The sequence below is a fragment of the Xenopus laevis genome, chromosome 9_10S (assembly GCF_017654675.1).
Source record: "Xenopus laevis strain J_2021 chromosome 9_10S, Xenopus_laevis_v10.1, whole genome shotgun sequence".
Classification (NCBI taxonomy): domain Eukaryota; kingdom Metazoa; phylum Chordata; class Amphibia; order Anura; family Pipidae; genus Xenopus; species Xenopus laevis.
In genome coordinates, this window is record NC_054388.1 from 102,746,355 (window position 1) to 102,765,837 (window position 19,483).

The 19,483-nt window shown below is 43.1% G+C and overlaps 1 protein-coding gene across 6 annotated transcripts in view; it reads right to left on the reverse strand.

The window, feature by feature from the left end:
* Positions 1–19,483, reverse strand: part of LOC108703212 (ras-related protein Rab-26) — a 174,344-nt gene that overhangs the window by 26,588 nt on the left and 128,273 nt on the right. For all 6 annotated transcript variants that reach the window (XM_041578460.1, XM_018239289.2, XM_041578456.1 and 3 more), the window contains 2 exons: positions 3,541–3,582; positions 1,781–1,847 (listed from right to left, as the gene is read on the reverse strand). In XM_041578460.1, the coding sequence (XP_041434394.1) occupies positions 1,781–1,847; positions 3,541–3,582 (109 nt within the window). The remainder of the gene's footprint in view (positions 1–1,780; positions 1,848–3,540; positions 3,583–19,483) is intronic.

Sequence of the window (19,483 nt, forward strand, 5' to 3'; positions counted from 1 at the left end):
CCATAGACTCCATTATATCCAATTTTTTTCTCTCAAAATGATTTCCTTTTTCTCTGTAATAATAAAACAGTCGCTTGTACTTGATCCCAACTAAGATATAAATAATCCTTATTGGAAGCAAAACCAGCCTATTGGGTTTATTTCATGTTTAAATGATTTTCTAGTAGACTTAGGGCTCTTACACATGAGCGTTCCGACCTGCGCTCCCCTGCGTTCCGTTTTTTGGCGTTCAGCCGCAGGGGAGCGCAGGGATAGACGCAAGTCATTATTTGAAATGGGGCTGTACTCACTCAGGCGCGAGTAGGCGCCGAACGCAGGAAAAATGCAGCATTTTGCGTCTGAACCTGCGTTCGGCGCCTACACGCGCCTGAGTGAGTACAGCCCCATTTCAAATAATGACTTGCGTCTATCCCTGCGCTCCCCTGAGGCTGAACGCCAAAAAACGGAATGCAGGGGATCGCAGGTCGGAACGCTCATGTGTAAGAGCCCTTAAGGTATGGAGATCTAAAGTACGGAAAGATTAGTTATCTGGAAAACCCCAGGTCCCGAAAATTCTGGATAATATGTCATATATCTGTATGTATATATATATATATATATATATATATATATATATATATATATATATATATATATATATATATATATATCTACAGGTGGTGGACAGGGCACGTGTGTCCCCTAATCAAGACCCTAATTTGTGGTTCATTTAGGAATTGCTTGGCCTGTGGTTTATTTATGTCTAACTACAGAAGAAGCAGACCCTGAGGTTGCGGGGGGGGGCAGAATTGTAAGGGGGCCAGAGAGTCCCTAATTAAAGATCAATTTTAATATATCCTGGTAGAAAAAGGCCCAAAACTGAATTTGCTGTAGGACCCAGTAACATCTAGTTACACCACTGTGTCTATGTAATGTGGAGCTTGTGTACCAGGTGTAATCAATGCCGCCAATGTGGAACACACAATAGTTAAAGGGATACTGTCCCTTTTTTTTCAAAATGAATCAGTTAATAGTGCTGCTCCAGCAGAATTCTGCACTGAAATCAGTTTCTTAAAAGAGCAAAAAGATTTTTTTACATTCAATTTTGAAATCTGACATAGGGCTAGATATATTGTCAGTTTCCCAGCTGCCCCCAGTCATGTGACTTGTGCTCTGATAAACGTCAGTCACTCTTTACTGCTGTACTGCAAGTTGGACTGATATCACCCCCTCCCTCCCTCCAGCAGCCAAACAACAGAACAATGGGAAGGTAACCAGATAGCAGCTCTCTAACACAAGATAACAGCTGCCTGGTAGATATAAGAACAACACTCAATAGTAAAATCCAGGTCCCACTGAGACACATTCAGTTACATTGAGTAGGAGAAACAACAGCCTGCCAGAAAGCAGTTCCATCCTAAAGTGCTGGCTCTTTCTGAAAGCACATGACCAGGCAAAATGACCTGAGATGCACCTACACACCTATATTACAACTAAACAACCAGCCCCAGACCCTCAGCTTCAGGGAGCGGATAAACCATAATAGTACAAGAAAAAATAAGTATTGGGCTCTTTGGAAATCCACATATAGTCCATCAAAGAAGTAGTACTAGTAGTTGTACAAGTTTACTACATCTCTAAAGGCCTGATTTCCAGAGTGCCCAATACCTATTTTTTCTTTAACTGGAACACACAATTTCCTTGTTGCATTTACTAATAAAAGCCCCTTTTCACACATTTAAATTCCACAAACTGACTAGCAAACTAGTTTCCCTTTATTAGTACTGATGGCAGCACTTACCATGTGCATCTCTGTAATATGCGTGGGTTACGCTCCGGAACCTTTCCTGTCCCGCTGTGTCCCAAATCTGCAGTGAAAGAGGGTAAAAAGGAATAGTGAAAGAGCTGCTAGTGAAGACTTGGGTTTAAAAAGCTTTATCCAACACTGAAGTCATCTTCCCCTTTAAAGGGGTTGTTCCACTTTAAATTAACTTTTAGTATGATGTAGAGAGGGATATTCTGAGACAATTTGCAATTGGTTTTAATTTTTTATTATTTGTGGTTTTTGAGTTATTTAGCTTTTTATTCAGCAGCTCTCCAGTTTGCAATTTCAGCAGTCTGGTTGCTAGGGTCCAAATTACCCTAGCAACCCTGCATTGATTAGAATGAGAGACTGGAATATGAATCGGAGGAGGCCTAAATAGAAAGAAAAGTAATAAAAAGTAGCAACAAATGTGAAGCCTTAACGAGCATTTGTTTTTTAGATGGGGTCAGTGACCCCCATTAGAAAGGCGAAAAGGCTCAGAAGAAAAAGGCAAATAATTTTAAAAAATTATAAAAAAATAAATAATGAAGACCTATTGAAAAGCTAATTCGAATAAGCCACTCTTTAAGATACTATGGGGCATATTTATCAAGGGTCGAATTTCAAATAGAAAAAACTTCGAAATTCATATTCAAAAAGACCCACCGGAATTAATTAGAAGTTTTATTTTGGTCGAATAGGTCCGTTTTCGATTGAATAGGTCCGTATTCAGCCGAATTCGAATCGTATGATTCAAAGGAATTTTCGCACATTACATTTTTTAAAGTTCACCAATTGACTCCAAATAGGTTAGAAGAGAAGCTAAGCTTAGGGCTCGTCACTAATTATCCAGCAGAAAATGAGCTTCCCTGTAATATAAGCTGATGCTACAGGTTTGCTGATTATTAAATTCTGATGCTAATTGCACTGGTTTCTGTGCTGCCATATAGTAATTATCTGTATTAATTACTAATCAGCCTTATATTGTGACATTTCTATTCTATGTGTACTGTATATTGTGAGTGGGTCCCTAAGCTCAGTAAGTGACAGCAGCACAGAGCATGTGCAGTGAATCAGCAGAAAAGAAGATGGGGAGCTACTGGGGCATCTTTGGAGACACAGATCTTTACTGCTAAAGGGCTGTGGTTGCCTTGGGCTGGTACAGAAGCCCAAAACATAATGTACAATATTTCTAGCTACTTCTTTAGTTAACTTTCCTTGTCCTCTAAATGCAGAGAAGCGCAGCAGAGCTCCCGGTCGCCATCTTGCAGATCTTCGTGTAGTCTTCGGGTCTCTTTGCTGGAACGAATCCTGCCAGCGCATGCGCAGTTGGGCCAAGTCAGGAAACGGCTTTAATGCGCATGCGCAAATCAGTGTTGAGACCCGAAGACTATAAGAAGATCCACAAGATGGCGACCGGGAGCTCCGCTGCACTTCTCTGCATTTAAGGGTGAGAATTTTTAAGAGTTTTTTTTTACACTAAAGCACATCATGGGGAGGGTGTGTGGGCAATGCCTGGAAGCTTAGGGGGGCTTATGGTTGGGGGGGTTTAGTTCTCCTTTAAGGTTTACGTCACTCTACTGGCATATTAGAAACACATGATATTCACCTACAACCCCCCATGACTCTTTCATTGATATGATTGGAAGCCAGGACAGAAAGTTACCTGTGATATAATCCAACACTTCCCTCCATTCCCTTTCAACAAATGAAAAAAGATTCCATTTCCCAAAGTCAAATTTATTTGCAGATCTTACCTGTAATTTCACTTTGACTCCATCCACATTTAACACTTTGTTCTGGAAAAGAAACACAGAAAGGAAGAGAATTCCCGGGTGAGTGAGAAGCAACATTACTCGGTTACATCTTTTCACTGCTGAAATAGGTAATGAGCTCCCGTCTCTCGCTCAGAACCGATCTACTCGCAACTGCCAGATCCCAAGGGTCCCCATTTAGGGAGGACAGTTGTTAAAGGAACAGTAACACCAAAACGTGTTTAAAGGAATGAAAATATAATGTACTGTTGCCCTGGACTGGTAAAACTGGTGTGTTTGCTTCAGAAACTCTACTATAGTTTATATAAACAAGCTGCTGTGTAGCCATGGGGGCAGCCATTCAAGCACAGGATACACAGTAGATAACAGATAAGTACTACTATAGTTTATATAAACAAGCTGCTGTGTAGCCATGGGGGCAGCCATTCAAGCACAGGATACACAGTAGATAACAGATAAGTACTACTATAGTTTATATAAACAAGCTGCTGTGTAGCCATGGGGGCAGCCATTCAAGCACAGGAGACACAGTAGATAACAGATAAGTACTACTATAGTTTATATAAACAAGCTGCTGTGTAGCCATGGGGGCAGCCATTCAAGCACAGGATACACAGTAGATAAAAGATAAGTTCTGAAGAATCCCATTGTATACTGCAAAGCGTATCTGTTATCTGCTGTGTATCCTGTGCCTTTTCTCCTTTTTCAGGTTTGAATGGCTGTCCCCATGGCTACACAGCAGCTTGTTTATATAAACTATAGTAGTACTTATCTGTTATCTACTGTGTATCCTGTGCTTGAATGGCTGCCCCCATGGCTACACAGCAGCTTGTTTATATAAACTATAGTAGTACTTATCTGTTATCTACTGTGTATCCTGTGCTTGAATGGCTGCCCCCATGGCTACACAGCAGCTTGTTTATATAAACTATAGTAGTACTTATCTGTTATCTACTGTGTATCCTGTGCTTGAATGGCTGCCCCCATGGCTACACAGCAGCTTGTTTATATAAACTATAGTAGTACTTATCTGTTATCTACTGTGTATCCTGTGCTTGAATGGCTGCCCCCATGGCTACACAGCAGCTTGTTTATATAAAAACTATAGTAGTGTTTCTGAAGCAAACCCATTTTACAAGTGCAGAGCAACAGTACATTATATTTTCATTACTTTAAAACACTTTCTTTTTGTTGTTGTCACTATTCCTTTAATACAAGTGCCTATATGGAACATGGCTTGCTGGATTCTGAGCAGGATTTTTGGGGATTTTGAGTCCAGCCATAAATGTTCTATAAATTTCACTTTGGTAGGTATGCAATGATCTAATGCATGGTCAACATTTCTTACCCAACTAATGACTTACAAATAAGAAACCTTTGCCCACTAAGCTGCCATTGGGTAAGAAAGAGGCTGAAGACCTCTGAGGGCCCCAAACTGCCACACAAGGTGCTGGATAGTTTCACAGGTGGGACTGGTAGGAACATGGGAATGGCCTGGTGGCATTTGGAGTCCCATAATTCTTGATACTAAAACTGATGCCCTTTGCTATGACTTTTTAAAAACATATGTCACAGTCAGTTCTCCTTCCTATTAACTTTTAAGGGCTTAACATTGACCCAGAAGCAAGTTTAGGAGCCAAAAAATCCCACACAAGTACAGTGCCATGGGCTCTCACGCTCTGCTGAGATAGTTTGTCTGGATGCCCCCTACTTCCATCACATGTATGCCCACCTGCCACCCATCACCTGCCCTTTCTCAATGCAGCACTTGCACCCCTAGAATGGAAGTCTAAGGGGTTCACCTCGTTCTAGTTGCCCTTTGAGCTCCAACTAGAAGTGCAAAATGCTGTCCCTCAGAGTGAAAACCCACAGAGCAACTTTGCTTTGCCCCGTACATGATAAATGATCACCCAAGTGATCCGCTTTCTTCATTTAGACTCCTAGTCAATACGTTACTGGGGTCACCATCTCCCTAACGACGACCTACTTGTTTAATTGTCAGAAGGAAGGATGAAATGGAACGTGCCCAAAGAAAGGGATAAGCAATGAAAAATATGAATTCTTACTTCTTTCTCCACTGGAAACGGTTGCAACAAATGAAATGACACCGTTTTACAGACTGATGCCCAAACAAGAAATAAAAGGAAAAACTAATTTTCCGTTAAGAGGGTAATGCACGTTTATCTCAGTGTTACTTCCACATGTTTCCCCAGGCAGAGGGTTATTTACATGTGATACAAGCAGTAATTAGCACCACCGTCTTTTCCACTCCGTGTCTGCACCACGTTTGTTATGTAAAGGATGCGGCTCATGATATAAAAGTCTCCTAAGTGATTCAGCTCATTTGTAAGTAAGTGGCAGGGCTAATTCTCTAATTAGAACAAATAACCCGCCTATTAAAAGTGACCTTAGCTTCGACCCTTCTCGAGCAGATGCCACGGGAAATTTCCACTTGGGAAACTCACATTTTTTGTTTCAGCAGTGATTGCCTGGTGGTTTCTAGTGTATATACTGTAGATTCAATGGAATCAGCTGTATCTGAAGATTAATATGTGGTTAAAGGAACAATGTATTTCCTCTCTCTAAACTGGACTCTTAGGGGCAAATTCACTAAGATGCGAAGTTTCGCCAGGCGTAGTTTCGCCAGCGCTCCGCAAATTCACTAAAATCCGAAGTTGCGCACAGGGGTAGCGTAAGGTTGCGGCGTTGCGCTAGCGTTGATTTGCTATATAAAGCGAAGTTACGCTAGCGAAGGCTAATTTGCATACGGCGCGAAACTCAAATTTCAATTGAGGAATACGTATCTGCACTACAAATGCCTAGAAAACCTTCAAATCTGCAAATAAAAATTTTATTTTGCCCTACACATGTGCCCACTGTCTAGGTAAGTTGCCATGAGTCAGGAAATGTAGGGGGGAAGGAGGGGAGCCCCAAAAAATTTTCGATCTTTTTCAGCCTATCAGCCATCATGTAGAAAACACGCCAGCGTTTTTTGGGACTTAGAAAAAATTTTGACTTTATTTTTAACAATCCCTATTTACTCTATTGCGCTTCGCCAGGTCTGAGGTGGCGAAGGAAGTCTAGCGTAAAAGGTAGCGTTCACTGCACTGCGCAAGTTAGTGAATATGCATAGTTTCGTCGCTAGCGAAGATTCGCCTGGCGTAAGGTTGCGAAGTAACACTAGCGAAACTACGCCAGCGTTCGTTAGTGAATTTGCGCAGTAGCGAAAATGCCAAACGCTAGCGAATTAACGCTAGCGTTCGGCGCTTCGCGCCTTAGTGAATTTGCCCCTTAATCTCTTTTTATTTTGCTATACAATTTCTGCAGGATATTTGTACATGTTATTCTATTCAGGCTGCCTTATTTATCTAGATAGCTGTGTTAATATTACATTAATGGGAGCAGCCATTTTGATAACCTCAACCACAGATGAAAAAAAAAAGAGTGCCCTCTAGTGGCTAAACTGAATTGGTGACAAGCTTGCTTTACATTTATAAGGAATAACTTCTGAAAGAAATTGTGCATCTTTAAGCCATTCCTCTGGGCATAAGATTTCTGGCTATGGTAAGTGGAACAGTTCCCCTATGACATAATAAGATTTAAAGGAGAAGGAAAGCTACCAAGGCAGTTTATTGCCAATAGATTAGCCACAATAGTGCAAGCTAGAACGCCATCTTTATTCTTTAGACTGATTTTCCATACCCGAGACAGCTCTAGACACTGTCTCTGTTTGTTTAGGATAGCAGCTGCCATATTAGTTTGCTGTGACATCACTTTCTGTCTAAATCTCTCCCAGCTGTTCATAGCTCTGGGCTCAGATTACAGCAGGGATGGGAGGAGGGAGAGAAGCAAACTGAGCATGCTCAAGCCCTAGCCCTGGAGGTTTAAGCTGAAAACAGGAAGTCTGATACATTAGCCCATGTGTACACAATAAAAGAAAAGAAATGTGGTATTTCTTTTGACAGAGGACTCAGAGCAGGGGGTTACTATTTACCTTTCCGATAAAGCTTACTTAGTTTTAAACTTTCCTTCTCCTTTAAGAGGAATGGCAGTTGTAGCCAGGTCCTGTGGGCTTGAAATGTACATGCTCTTGTCGCAAAGATCATGGAGGACCTGAAGCGGTGCAACATACACTAAATGGCAGTGTGTTGGGAGTTTCCTTAAATGAGAAGGATCTAGGGGTCTTTGTAGATAACAAGTTGTCTAATTCTGGGCAGTGTCATTCTGTGGCTACTAAAGCAAATAAAGTTCTGTCTTGTATAAAAAAGGGCATTAACTCAAGGGATGAAACATAATTATGCCTCTTTATAGGTCCCTGGTGAGGCCTCATCTGGAGTATGGGGGCAGTTTTGGACTCCAGTCCTTAAGAGGGATATAAATGAGCTGGAGAGAGTGCAGAGACTAAGTGCAACTAAACTGGTTAGAGGGATGGAAGACTTAAATTATGAGGGGAGACTGTCAAGGTTGGGGTTGTTTTCTCTGGAAAAAAGGTGCTTGTGAGGGGACATGATTACACTTTACAAGTACATTAGAGGACATTATAGACAAATAGCAGGGGACCTTTTTACCCATAAAGTGGATCACCGTACCAGAGGCCTCCCCTTTAGACTAGAAGAAAAGAACTTTCATTTGAAGCAACGTAGGGGGTTCTTCACAGTCAGGACAGTGAGGTTGGGGAATGCACTGCCGGGTGATGTTGTGATGCTGATTCAGTTAATGACTATAAGAGTGACTTGGATGATTTCTTGGACAGACATAATATCAAAGGCTATTGTGATACTAAACTCTATAGTTAGTATAGATATGGGTATATAGAATTTAATTAAAAGTAGGGAGGGGTGTGTGTATGGATGCTGGGTTTTCATTTGGAGGGGTTGAACTTGATGGACTTTGTCTTTTTTCAACCCAATTTAACTATGTAACTAACTATGTAACATGTGCCAGCCAACCTAACCACGCTACACAACGATTATCAGCCAGAAAAATGGATAGCTGTTGCTTGGTGAGGGACTGGGTTTTGGAGTGGGAAGAAGGCCTGTGGAGGGGTCATGGGGTTGTTAGCAGGCTTTTGTTCTCATTTAAATTAACCACAAGCATACAGTAGGGGCCCGGGCAGCGGAGCCTCACAATATTTTCGGGGTATGCCATATACAGTATTTCCCCACCACTAGCCATCCGCTGAAGGTGGGCATGTGTGCAGGAGTTCTGTGGACAGACCATATTTCACTAAGGGCTGCCATCAGGGGGGCACAGGACCATTTAAACATTTTTACCAGGCCCAAGCCTAAAGGGGGGCTCAACAGTGCTGCACTTTTCGAATTAGCCGGTCCCTCCGTGACAGCACCAAACCGCTGAAGTCCCGAAGAGTCGAAGAGCCGAAGCCGCAATAAGAACTTAAGCTACAAAAATTCTTAAAGTTGAAGTCCTGAAGCCGCAAAAAGACCCGAAGCCACGAAAGGAGCCAAAGCTGAAGACCCAAAGCCACGAAAGGAGCCGAAGCTGAAGACCCAAATCCCAAAGGAGTCTAAGGTAAGTTCCACTGAACACCAATGTATTTTATTTTTATTTAAACCCCTGGCCACCAATGTTTTCTTTAAATACTATATAGGCCTCTGGCTACCAATGATTTTTTAAAATATTCTATGGGGCCCCTGGCGCCAATGTTTTTTTGTTAATTTATAGGGGGCCCCTGGCCATCAATGTTTTTTTTTTAAGTTTTTTATGGGGGGCCCTGGCACCAATTTTTTTTATCTTATAGGGGGGCCCTGTCAGCAATGATTTTTTTAACCTGTATGTTTTTTTAAAACCCTTTTTTTTTTTGGGACCCTAGCCGTCAATGTTTTTTTTTTTTAACTTATAATGGGGTCCTGAACACCAATGGCTTTTTATAACTTGTGTGTGTGGGGTTTTTACCGTTTTTAGCGCTGAGGGGGCCCAGAAAATGTTGTTGTACAGGGCCCCATGATTTCTGATGGCGGCGCTGATTCCACCACTGAAGAATAACCTTGGTCCCTGACTTTAGTTGCCCTTTTCTCAGGAAGAAACTTCACACAAAACATTGTTTTCTAAATCCATAACTAGTGTGATGTTCCTTTGCCGTGCTCCAGACTAGGGGAAACGAAATGTATAAACACAGGCATAATTTGTGGTGTTATTTGTTTAATTGGAAGTCGTAAGAGATCTCGAGTAGATAAAGTAAAAATTTCATTAGCAGAGACGGCGTTAAGTGGCAATAGAAAATGTGTTACCATTACTCAGTGCCGGGACTGAGGCGGCAGGAGATGCCTTTGCCGTCTCTTCGAAACGGTGGGAACACTTCCAATGAGGGTGTTTATTGCCCTGTGAGGGATATATTGGCCCATTTATCTTATCCTCAGAAAGCTGCTTTCAGCAAATAAAACAAATGTCACAGGTTTTATTTGGCCGGTGTTATGGTTGAAAAAAAAAAACTCCCATCAAATAAACTCGGTGGAATAAGAACAGAAAGCAGCTGCTATGAACCGTTTGCTGTGTCTGGATTAACAATGGATTTGAAAAATGCACAAAGAATTTTGGTGAGGCTTATCTATTCCGTGATACTATGATTAAAGGATACGCAAATATTAAATGAATTAAAAATTGCTCAAGGTGAAGATGAAAAGAAGCATTTCTAAGATGTATTTATAAACTGCTCATTTAAAACTGACAAGTGCCACTTGCTGATCGGTTCTGCGACTGTTCAGTCAAAGAGATACAACTTCAAAAGTAAAACAGAGTAGGGGCCATAACAATTCTGTAGCCTGTTCTGCTGTCAGGTGGTAGAGCAATATGACTTCCGTCCCCAGCATTAAACACAAGCCTCGTAAGTAAAAACCAATAATGCAGTCGAGTAAACATGACCTGTTTACCTGCTAAATAATTATTACAATTAAGCTTTGAAAACGAGGCAAACCCCCCCTGCTGTTCCTTCCTTGTCTATATTATATCAGCCAGGAACCATTTTCCCTCAAATTGGTCACCAGGCAATAGTTTCTCAGCCCTAATTACAGCACCGCACATCTCCCCCATCAGATTGTGAGTTGTAAGCCATTAAATCTTGCAACACAAATTGGCACAGACAAATCAAGTTGGATAGAGGAACGCTTGGCATAACAGCTTGTCCTGAGATGTTTTTGTGCTCATTTGCTGCTCATCAATAAGAGCCCTCACGTGTGCATTTGTTTTGTGAGCTGTGACGGATAGAGGGACGTGATTGGGACCGCGGCCAAACCGAGAGCTACTCTTGCCAATTCCATAGCATAGATCAACGAATCAATGTGAATGTTCTTATTTATCGCAAACACCCCCAGCAGTTCCTTTATGCGGCCATGTTGCACACACAGCAAGTTACTTGCCCCTGATCTTAGGTCAGGAGCTTGTGGAACGGATCCATCTCGTGTCAGGCTCAGAAACACAATCGTCAGAGTATTTTACAGGCGCAGAGGGGATTCCATTTGTGGGGGAACAGGAAGAGCTTAACAGAAATGCACCAGCAGACATTCCCTTTTACAGGCATGAAAAAATTGTTCTATTCTTCTTACCTGTAAACCTTATTTAAAATGTAAATAATAGGTACTTTGGAAGAAAGACATAGCATGATAAAATATATATCTAACTAGAACTTGATCTACAGTAACAAGATCTTGATTGTTTGTTGAAGGGAAAAAGTGTGTGATAGTGATGTGGCCATGGACAATGGCAGAACTACCAGGGGGGAGCAGATGGTTCGATTGCACCTGCCCCCCCCCAGGGCCCGCCAGTGGTTTGCACGCATGCAAATCCGCCACAGAGATCACGTCAGGAGGTGGGGGGGCAGCTTCATGGCCTGGGCCCGGAGATGGGTAGTTAAGTTACTGGCCATGGAAATGGCATGGCTGTGGAAAGGTTGGTGAGCGGTGAGATGGTGAAGGAATCTATCATTGGAAAAATACATGGTGTAAGGTGGAGAGGAAAGGAGCAATATGGAGAGAGAGAGAGACAGAGAGAAGAAGAAAAAAAAAAAGAAATCAGGAAATAAACAGGAGGATGACAGTACAGTGATCATGAAGACTGAATGAGGGTACAGAGTTGGCCGAGGAGTGGAGAGGAGGAGAAAAAGACATGGAGACCAGTGAAGAAGCAGGTAGGGGGCACACAGGGCTCATAAATTGGGAATGTAGAGGAGTGGAGAGAAAGAAGGCACAGAGATAAGAGTGAAGGCAGAAAGTGCATTAAGATCAGGAAAGAGAAGGGAGAAGGTAGCAAGGACACTAGAAGAGCAGAGGAACAGGCAGGAAGGACATGAAGATCAGGGAAGTAGCAGAGATGAGGAGTAGAAAATACAGAGACCAGAAAAGTAGCTGGGAATACTGCATGATCAGAGACCTCAGACCAGGAACAATGCTGAAACAGTGAAAAGGAGGTGGGGAAGACACAGAACTCACAACAGAACCAGGTAGGAGGCGGAGAGCCCATAGAGATCAGTAAAGGAATGGGGAAGAGGCAAAAAAGTTCAGCAAAGGCTCAAGTAAGAGCCAACTGGGCACACGGATTATAATAGAAACAGAGAGCAGGAGAGGAAATCAGTGAAGGGTTTGGAGGAGGTACAGATAGCAAGGGGATCACTGAAGAAGGGGAGAGGTCACATATATTAGAGAAAGAGAGGAGGTGGAGACAGCACAAACATCAGTATAGGGGGAAAAGTGGAAAGGAAACCGATATCAGTAAAGGTTTGGGGAGGAGGAGATGGCACATTGTGTTGAAGTTTCAACATTGTTAAGGTTCCGCTATGGTTGTTTAATATTTGATATTGCTATACAGGACCGTCATCAGAAATTGCGGGTCCCCGTAAAACAACACTTTCCACCCACCCCAGGTCAGCCCCAGGCTCCACCCCAGACCCCTCCTACCCCACAGTAAAAAGGCCACACAGACACAAGCACACAAACAGTAAAAAGACTTTTGGCAAAAGGAATATAAAGCCTGCCACCACATCAAGGTAGACACTTTAAGCAGGCACCTACTCTAACCTCAATTTTAGAATTTGTCTGTAGAAATAAGTCATTTGCTTTAATCAATTGGTCAAAATAAGAAATCCACTAGTGGCCAGGGCAAAAAAATCATTGGTGGCCAGGCCCCCCCATCATATAAAAAAAAACACTGGTGGCCAGGGTTCCCTCATACTTACTTCATTAACAGCCCCCCAATGCTGTCAGGGAAATGCAGACTTCAGAAGATAGGCCGAGAGCTTACATGTTTCTTTTTGTACTGCTGATTGGTCACTGAAGTCCTGGTACAGCTGCACAGGGATTGGATGGGTCAAGTTTGAACTTCCCCTCCAGCGTATCCAATCCCCATGCAGCTTCCCCGGGACTTAGACCTCAGAGAGGTCTTAATCCACCCTCCCTTCTGCAGTTGTCCGACAGCAGGGGGGCCCGGCTGACCAAGTAAGTGGGGCCCGGGACAAGTGTACCCCCTAATGGTGGCCCTGTTGCTTTTAACTCAGACATATTGCTACAGAACATTAAGGGCATAGACACATGGTCAGATTTGGGTGGATTAGTCACCCGTTGACTAATCTCCCTGAATTGCCTTCCCTGCCGGCTAGAATGTAAATCAACAGCGGGAAAAGACACTAGGAATGCTTCGTTTTCTGAAGTCGCATGAAGTTGGCTCATGAGGAAACTTCGGGCAACTTCAGAAAACAAAGTGCTCCGATTGCCATCCGGCCTGTAATTTTCATTGTAGCCAGTGGAAGGCAGTTCGGGGAGGTTAGTCGCCCCGAAGAAGAGGAGATTTGTCGCCGGGGCGACTGATCTCCCCGAATCTGACAGTGTGTCTCTGCCCTAAACATTATCATTTGCTTCTCCAGTGGAGCTTACGATCAAAGCTCCTAATCACATTCACTCACACTAGGGTCAATGTTATCAGGAGCCAAGTAACATGGTACATAGACGCCGCTCATGGAGTTATATCGACTATCCCACACGGGGCGCAAGTAGCGTAATTATCTCACAGAAGATGCAGAAGACAAATGGGAGTGATAGGGAAGCTCCCTTGGGAGCCAAACATTTGCGCCCCTGTGCTGACTGGACTGTAGTTAATAAAAGCTTGGGCAGCAGGAACATATTTTTAGCTGTCCCAGATGGTTATTTATGTTACACACGTGAAGAGGAATTTTTCATGAGCATAAAGGATATAATTCTCTCATTACCTCCTCACATGCTCGCATTCAAGACTTTGCAAGGGCTGCACCCCTCCTCTGGAATTCTCTCCCACTGTCTGTCCGACTTTCTCCCAACCTTTCTGCTTTCAAGAAATCTCTGAAAACGCACTTCTTTCGAGAAGCCTCCCCTCACTCTGCTTAACTACCAAACACAACACCACATACAATACCACATTTCTCACCCACTTACTTCGATCTTGCCCACTCCCACACCTTGTGTATTACTTCCCTTTAGACTGTATGCCTATGCATAGGGCCTTCCTCACCTCTTTGTACCTGTATTGATTGTGATGTTTGTTACTCCATATATTCTATGTATGTAATTCATGTGATGTAGTTGTATAATCACATTTACTTTACAGTGCTACGCAATATGTTGGCGCTATATAAATACATGTTAATAATAATAATAATTAAGAACCTGTGCATAAGCGACAGTAGCAAAGCCACAGACCTTACCAGTTCCTATGAAATCGGAGGCAGAATTCTGCTCTCACTTTCCTGCAGATACATTTGTTGGGGGCCCTAAAATACAACTAGTTCCGCCAGTGCACATCAGCCACTGACAGTGTCGGACTGGTACACCAGGAGCCCACCAAAAAACGTTAATCCAGAGGCCCACCAAAAAACGTTAATCCAGAGGCCCACTCTCAGTAATCCCTCTATTCTACCTGTTAGCCTCTATCCTCATAGAAATAGGGAATGGCCATGAAATAGGCCAAATGTTTAGCAGCATGAGACCCGCTGACACCTGGGCCCAATAGGAGTTTCCCTGGTATCCCAGTGGGCCAGTCCAACACTGGCCACTGATGAAAATGTCCTCCCTGTATTATACTGGATGTTCCTGCGTGCGTTTATTATACAAGCCTTTACTTTTGTTTTGTGAGGCTTTCCGGTCCAAGCCATAAATATACATTATGTAAAATTCCATTTAACCAAAACGACTGGCTGGAGCTTTGTTTAGAAATCAAAAATTCCACTAATTCCAGCTTCACATAAACCAGTCTGCAAAGAGGAACTCCCCGCCCCCAACTGAAATCCCAGCTTGCTATTTGTCCTTATAAACAGGCCCCTCCTACTGTGCATGCAGGTATGAAACCTATTATAAATAGGGCCCATAGTGGTGGATTAGTAGTCTGGAATTCATGTTCTTGCTGCTAAACCCTGGCCTGATTATGTGTAATATACAGTGTTTTACATTCTCATTTGCTATACAGATAAATGTCATCCCTAAGCCAAGTCTATTTACATGTTATTCTTCTTTCAGCTCCTCCACTCCTTATTTATCCTTATTTATCCCCATCCTAAATAAATAAGTGCTATTAGTCTTTAGTTAAATATGATTTATGATACGTCGTCTGTTCCGGCCTGAGAGTCCCTTTGAAGAATCTATTTTGCAAATTACAGCAATTTTGTCAACGGTAAAGTCTGTTTGGAACTTTTAAAAACAAAACCTACAATTAAAAAAATATATATCGCACAATGTGTATTTTATTGGGTTACATAGCTCAGAGGTGTTGGGGGTGGATGCTGGGGTTTCAAACCGCTCCCACCTCAGTCCAAGTAGGGGCCCAGAATAAGGCCAGGCCCCAAATGTTATGAGCCTACTCTTTTCTTAATCCCACTGTTGTACTATTATGATGTATATATTAGCGATGCACTGAATCCACCATTCTTGGATTAAGATGAATACAGAATCCTCCATAAAAGATTTAATTGAATACTGAACCCTAATTTGCATATGTAAATTTGATGCCAATCATCCATTGTGGACAACAAATGTGTCATATTCAGTTGTCAAAAGCTATTAGAGTTCTCATTCATTTCATTACAACTGAACACTTTAGGATATGGCTGGATCCCTATCACATTCACACTCTATTTTATCAGGGGTACCCAGAGAAAACCCATACAGACACAGGGAGATCATACCAACTAACCCCAGATACTGCCCAGGCTGGAACTGAACTCAAGACTCCAGCCCTACAAGGCAGATGTAATCCCAAGATCATTTCACTGCACTTTAATTGAGAAAGTTAAACCCTTCCATAAACTAAGGTCAGTTTAATCAAGCTTAATCCGGGATGATTTGGGGAGCACATTGGAGGAAACTGGAGAATCTGCAGAAAATCTACATACCGTATATACTCGAGTATAAGCCGAGTTTTTCAGCCCCCAAAATATGCTGAAAAACTCTACCTCGGCTTATACTCGTGTCAAGCGCAAAAACGGTCGCCTGCGTCTAAGAATAGTCGCCGGCGTCTAAGAATAGTCGCCGGCACCTAAGAATAGTCGCTGGCGTCCAAGAATAATCTCCTAGGGCGGCATTGGACCTAAATACAGCCCTGACAAGGACCAAACATGATCTGTGGTTGGCAAAAAAGTCTGGACTGGGACTTAAATTAGGCCATGGCATTTCATGTAAAAAGAGGCCCATCCAGTCCCCCACCAGCCCACTAAATAGTGACTGTCTATGGCATCTTACAGCAGCCCCTCTGGCATTTGCCAGAAGACACAGATTGCCAGTCCGGGTGTGTTGGCAAAGCTTTTCTTACCTTTCCCAGGTGTTCTTTTGCAGACGTGCGCAACACAGTGTAAAGAGCGCCCGTCGGCGATCCATCCTTCTTCAACACTGCCGGCAAGATGGTGGCGCCCAGGAAACACACGTGGCATGTTCTGATGCCAATGCGTCAAAACGTGCATGGTGTCATGGCGCCTGCGCATCAAAAAGTGCATCGTCAACGCGCAACGACAGCGAGTGAGGCATGACATCATCACGCCCGTTTATAGATTATAGGTACAACTTGTGTGCTGCTGGGTGTTATTATTGATTGTGACTTTGATTCCTGATCTTGACCATGGCCTGTTTAATCGACTAAGAACCTTGCTGCCTGAACTGACCTCTGCCTGGATTTGACTTCACTACTTCTTAACCCCTTGGATACCGTGAGCTTTGTTTGGTACCTGCTACTTCCTCCTAGGTCTGCAAGATCCTTAACGGCGCCTTCGGGCCCTGACACACAGTAACAAAGAAGGGCACCTGGGAAAGGTAGAAAAATAACGGGTAAGCAACCAAAGGGCAGATTCTGAGTGGTTTCTTCAGTTCAACAGCCGCTCAGATGAGTGCTGAAACGTTTTCAAGAAAACTCAGAAAGTCCAGTTGCTTTAGACCCATGATCCCCAACCAGTAGCTTGAGAGCAACGTGTTGCTCTCCAAACCCTTGGATGTTGCTCCCAGTGGCCTCAAAGCAGGAGCTTATTTTTTAATTCCAGGCTTGGAGGCAAGTTTTGGTTGTATAAAAACCAGACGTACTGCCAAACAGTCTCAATGTAGGTTGACAATCCACATAGGGGCTACAAATGGCCAATCACAGCCCTTATTTGGCACCCCAAGAACATTTTTCATGCTTGTGTCGCTCCCCAATTACTTTTTCTTCTGAATGTTGCTCAAGGGTTCAAAGGGTTAGGGATCCCTGCTTTAGACATTACCCTACTAGATACTACTAGATAGATCTGGATGCATAAGACTCTTCATAGAAAGTATAATAATATCAATAAAGCAGTGGTGGAATTACCGGGGGAGCAGTGGGTGCGAGTGGACCAGGGCCATAAGGAGGGGGATGGGGGCCTGGCTGCGCATCACGCACCAGGGCCCGCCCCCTCTAGTTACGGTACTGCAATAAAGCAAATATTACAATGCACAGAGCTACACGTGTGACCTTCAGCCATCCCCATCTTTAGATAGTAAACATTTTCTTTTTTACCCCTAGCCGTAAAATGTCCCCTGCTACTCCCTGTTCCGGTTCAATTACAGTTTGGCAATACAGTTGCTTTGCAAAAAAAAAAAAAAAGTCTCCATTTTAATTACTTCTATTACATTTATTCAAATGCCCTTGGGAAATTCGCCTGAAAATGATCATTCCAGTGTCTTGTAGACAGAAGCAATGTGTAATCACCTTTAGCAGGTATCTCATGCCTGTTTATTAGGTAGAGGTCCTGCTAATATATTACAAACCATCTGCGCTTCCTAAAAGGACCTCAGCACCAATCCCAGACAAAGAGGAAATGCTTGAATACTCATCACTGAACAATACAAATAACATTTTATCCCATGCGAACGGGGGGGGGGGGGAAAGCTTAAACTCTTCATACTGGCAGCTTAATTCCTGCGATTGTTTTGTGGTTAAGTCTTTGTAAATGTAGGCAGCGGCTTTTGTATTGAGTTTGATTGGTAGACATGCAGGCAGCAAGCTTATTGGCGTTGTGGGCAGAGTGTTCCGTTTAATTGCTTTTGTTTCTCTTTAATCTGAGGACGGCTTGGTTCCTGCAACTGAAGATAGCTTCATCCTTCCAGTTGTCAGCTATAGGTGCCATACACGCATGGATAAGTTGTTTTGCCAGTGTGTTTCAGTGGTGGATCTGAAGATCTGTAGCTCTACAACTGCCTGTTTCGGATTGTCAACCAACAGTGGACAATCCCAACCAGGCAGTTGTGGCATCCTACTTGGTGCAATTACCTGACACCCCAGGCCAGTGCTTCTAACAGCAGAAAACCGCACCGGCCCGGGGATATACCAGAGAGCACCACGGAGTGATCCACTTCCTGCTCCTTGGGTCTTCTCACAGCTGTGCATGCGAAGTGGGAAATTTAAAAACCGAAGAAGCAGGAAGAGGATGGCTCCGTGGTGCTCACTGATAGAACCCTGGGCCAGTGCAGTTTTCTGCTGATAGGAGCACCAGCCCAGGGTATCAGGTAAGTAAAAGTAATCACTTGGGGGTGCCTAACTTTTGGCACCCCAAGTGTAAAATGGTATTCATGAAGTGCAGTAGATAGGAGTTCTTGGCATTGCAGGCGCAACTTCTCCCCACTACATTAATGTCCTCATCAGTCCCCCGTCTCCCTTCCATCCCTCTGCCTTTCCTTCATTGTGTGATTTATTGTTGTCAGAAATGTCTCGCTAAAGACCGAATCAAAAGGTTTCCTGCAGGGGTCCTGAAATCAGTAGAACATAAAGTTGAGTGCATAAAAGCAGCAATTATGGATACAAGATGTTTAAATGTGTGAAACAAAACATTGCATGTGGTTGACTGAAAGATTGTATAGAGTATATCAAGCTTCATTCCAGCTGATACATAGAGTGTCATTTACTCTGACCTACCGCTGCCTTGGCCGAACACAAAGCGTCCTAATTACGGCAATGGGAACTGCTCCACTCGTTTCTCATTGAATCCTGCTGCTGCATTATTTACGAGTGACATCTATATTATATATTTACGTGATTAAAGTTATAGCCTTGATTCTTCCCGATTGTTTGGATGTGACCCGCAGGAGCCGCTACAATCGGCTGTAACACAGTCCAGTATAGGCAACAGAAACCCATTTACTGTTTGACCTATTTCCTTTGCCAAAAGAATTGGTCTATTCAAACAAACGCTGGAGGATTCTGGGACGAGGAGTGATTTTTCTTAATATGATTTGATAATGCGAAGCAGCACAGAGTCTATGTAGGTGTCACCAAAACCCTGCTGCAAGATCCCAACCTCCAAATTCATCAATCTCCATCATGTTGAAAGTTTTTGTATGGCCAAAACTTCTTATAACCAGAATGAGCTATTAAAGCCACACACATACATACAGATGCCACTACATCTAGTCGCCTAACTAAATCTTACTGGGCCCCACAGCAAATTAAATTTAGGGCC